Consider the following 3,842-nt stretch of genomic DNA (forward strand, 5'->3'; position numbering starts at 1 on the left):
GGTCAAACTAGTCCATCTAGTATATGAAAATGTTCAATATTGACATTCCATTAATTTAAGTTCACGAACAACGTCGAACATTCCATATGGTCAAGGGACTAATTTGAACATATACCAAAAGTTCATGGACCATATTGAACGAATTAAAAGCTCATGAACCGCATTGAATATTGAACTAAACATAAAGACTACATTAAACAAATTTAAAGTTTGAGGGTCATTTTGCAAATTGGACCAACGTTCAGAGACTATTTGTGTCATTATCTCAATATAATAATCTAGAGACAAGCCGTACTTGACAGATGAATGTGGAAGCAGAAGAACCTCCATTTCATATTCATAACTCAATTCTTGCATTCGAGGATCAATCTCTCAAAACTAAGACTGTGTAGATACGTAAGGGCCAGGCAGCTTAGCTTTAGTCAGTTAGTCACTCCAAATATGCATCTGCTCTTTAGGAGAATCTCTTGTAATCCTTAGAAAGAAGAAGAGATTCCGTGTCAGCATTCCACAAGTAAGAACATTTCTTGATATCGTTTGAGGATTGTCGCCACAGCAACAAGCATGCGCTTGTCTGTGACAAGACTACACAGAATCCCAGTGACTTCCACTACTTTCACATTGGTAAATGATTGGAGCATATCGTGTCTGTCATAACAGAAGCTCCCACGCATGCCCCAACTGGCGCCAACCCCATTGAAAATTGCAGCATTAGGCTCAACCTAATCATGTCCCATTTCATTGACCCACAGAAAAAATTGACTCAAATCTGTTTTTTCAGCCATCTCTGCAAAACAAAGGAGACATGGAGGTGAAGAAAGACCCTTTTCATATGTGGGTGTTGGGTCTCCCACTCATGACGTTGCTTTAGGCAGCACGAAAAGCAAGCAGAAAAATCCATGGAAAAGGTTGAAAAGAAAGCTCCAAAAAGATAAAAAGCAAAAGAGAGCTTTTCTCCTTTTAATATGTGGTCTCCTGATAAAAAGCATCCGATGCTTCTTCCACTCCCACTAATTCCAGATCTCTCTCTCTCTCTCTCTCTCTATCTATCTAAAATCCAAACAGAGAGAGACACAAGCTTTGACTTTCGAACCATGTTTCTTTGTCCTACCCAAGTAGATTACCACATTAGAGCCGGAATAGAAGAAGCTTCGGGATTTGATCAGAGGAAGCCCAAGCCGAGGACAGCAAACATTAAGAAAAGTGGTGAGAATCACCCCCACACGAAGTTTTTACATTTCCAAGCACAAACAGATATGCAGTTCTTTTTTTTTTAAACTTTAGCCATTATGATAAGCATTCATGGACGGAATTAATGGGCCTGGCGCTTGATGCAGGGCAAGGGGTTTCCCTTGGAAGTCAACCCTGAGGAAGAGCCCTTGCATTGCATTTGGTGAAAATTCCCATTCACCAGTCGTCACCATTAAGTCATTTCCCAGGAAATTTAATGTACTTATAAGGATCTCATCTAGAAAAGGAGCTATATAAGGACAACAGTATAGTTACAGCCAAGAAAAATCTTCTCCCTCATTTAGTAGAGTTTTGGTCACTCTTTTTGAAATCTCACCTCGCTGTCACCATTTATTTCTTCCACTTCACCCCACATTGAACTCTCTCTCTCTCTCTCTCTCATATTTGACTTGCAGGTCCTTCCCTCCGGGATAGGTAAATTGCAGAGAGTCAGCCTCTCAAGCCCTCTGCACATCTTCCACATCTACACAAGAGCACAAAGACCCTGACTTTTCTAGAGAGAGAGAGAGAGAGAGAGAGAGAGACTCCCTTTTTTCGTTTGCCAATTTTCATTAGATTTTCCCCGCAATTTTGATGGGAATCTAGAAATTTTCTTGGAGAGTTTTACCACGAGAAATCATGGATTGGGTACTCCATGAATCATCATCATCTTCTTCTTCTTCCTCTCAACGACCCTACTTTCACCTCCAGCAACCACCACCACTAGCTCCCACTTCTTCTCACTCAGATGACTTGAGCTTGGGCAACAGAGTCAGCCCAAGCATCCTCCTGATCATCATCATCCTCGCCATCATCTTCTTCGTATCCGGCCTCCTGCACCTCCTGGTGAGGTTCCTCATGCGGCCACCGAGTACGCTCAGAGACCCGGAGGACCCGGACGGCGTCACCGCCCTTCAAGGCCAGCTCCAGCAGCTCTTCCACCTCCACGACGCAGGGGTCGACCAGTCGTTCATCGACACCCTCCCTGTCTTCTTCTACAAAGCCATCATCGGGCTCAAGAACCCCTTCGACTGTGCAGTGTGCCTCTGTGAGTTTGAGCCTGAGGACAAGCTGAGACTGCTCCCCATGTGTAGCCATGCCTTTCACATGGAGTGCATAGACACTTGGCTCTTGTCCCACTCCACTTGCCCTCTGTGCCGAGCCAATTTGCTGCATGATTTCCCTCCCGCCCACATTGGTTCCCCCATTGTTCTCGTTCTTGAATCGGGGAGTGAGAGCTCGAGGGAGCTCGTCGGCCGCACGAATTCCGGCCTTGGAAGAGCTAATTCGGCATTGAGGACCGATTCCCATCTGGGTTTTCGTCTAGGGTCTGAATTGGGCTCGGTCCGCTTTGAATTGCCGCGGAAATCGGGCGAATTCGACTTGAAGGATGAAGAGAGCCTATCGGTGGTGGCAGGTTCAGGCGAGCGGGTCGTGCCGGTGAAGCTCGGGAAGTTCAGGAATGTGGATGGTGGTGAAGGGAGTAGTAGCAGCATAAGCAGCAATGTGGACTCTAGGAGGTGCTTCTCAATGGGATCCTTTGCTTATGTGATGGATGAGGCTTCCACATTGCAAGTGCCGATCTCGACCCCGATGAAGAAGCAATCCAGCAAGAAGCCTCACTTGCCACTCACTCCGGGGCACCGGATGGCGATGTCAGAATGCGGGTCCGAGTCAAGGAGAGAGTTCATTGGCTTCGAAGCGATCAAGAATTTGAATCCCAATGGCAAAGTTAATAAGCCTCGAGAGAGGAATGAGAATGATGGCTCAGGCATCCGGAAAGAGAGCTTCTCCATATCGAAGATTTGGCTACGAGGGAAGAGGGACAAGGCAAACCACCAAGGGGCAGAGGACTCGTCAAGGCGCGCAGTGTCTTTCCGGTTTCCTGTTAACCGAAATGTGGCGGTGGGTGGGAGTGATTCGAAAGACAAAAAAGAAACTGGGGTTGAAATTGGGAGGTGGGAAAATGGAGGGAGTGAGTTGGGTCATGAAGAGGAGATTCAGAGCTGCAACAGTCTGGATTCTTTGGCTAACAATCCACCATCTTTTACGAGGAGGACTCTGCTTTGGCTCATGGGAAGACAGAACAAGGTTGTACACTCATCTTCCTCCCCAGTCGTCTAGTAGTCTTCTTGCAAATTCCCCATTCAAAATTTTCTGATTTTTAGCTTTTTTCCGCTTTGCTTCACTTTGATCTCTTCATTGTGGGAGGCTGAAAATTTGGAATTTGTCTCAAAGAGCTAAACAGAAGAAGAAGAAAGTTCCATTAAAACGATCTGAATACAGAATTTAGAGTTTCACTTCAAAAGAGGGTGTTTCTTTGGCCATATGAGTTACATGGAGTGTGATTTTGCTTTTGCTTTCAAGTCCTTTGCTTTTGCTTCCTCTGCTCTAGCTTGTTTACAGTATCAACCATTCTCAGACTGAATTAGATTGATTAGAGAATTCATACTTAGAGCTTGTTGCTTTAGAGGAAGACCGGGAATATATTCTATTGGATGGAAGAATCAGACCTTCTGCATCTGACAATAATCTTCTTTTTCTTTATAATGAATCATTGCCATCATCTTCCCATCTTAATAAGATCTGCAGAACATTTAACAATGTAAGAA

At 44.8% G+C, this 3,842-nt stretch overlaps 1 protein-coding gene across 1 annotated transcript; it reads left to right on the forward strand.

Annotated features, from left to right (window-relative positions):
• Nucleotides 1–1,060: 1,060 nt before the first annotated feature.
• On the forward strand, nucleotides 1,061–3,557 carry LOC115679550 (RING-H2 finger protein ATL13-like). The gene is made up of 2 exons (XM_056311085.1): nucleotides 1,061–1,206; nucleotides 1,647–3,557. Exon 2 carries the CDS (start codon nucleotides 1,870–1,872, stop codon nucleotides 3,352–3,354), a length of 1,485 nt encoding a protein of 494 aa, XP_056167060.1. The 5' UTR covers nucleotides 1,061–1,206; nucleotides 1,647–1,869; the 3' UTR covers nucleotides 3,355–3,557.
• The last annotated feature ends 285 nt before the right edge of the window (nucleotides 3,558–3,842 follow it).

The sequence above is a fragment of the Syzygium oleosum genome, unplaced genomic scaffold, assembly GCF_021117445.2.
Source record: "Syzygium oleosum isolate NSW1041296 unplaced genomic scaffold, Sole_v2.1 Sole_v2.04, whole genome shotgun sequence".
Taxonomy (NCBI): domain Eukaryota; kingdom Viridiplantae; phylum Streptophyta; class Magnoliopsida; order Myrtales; family Myrtaceae; genus Syzygium; species Syzygium oleosum.

Bases quoted from the DNA above. Each gene is read 5' to 3' on its own strand.
- LOC115679550 (XM_056311085.1), top strand. From the start codon at position 1,870: ATGGATTGGGTACTCCATGAATCATCATCATCTTCTTCTTCTTCCTCT.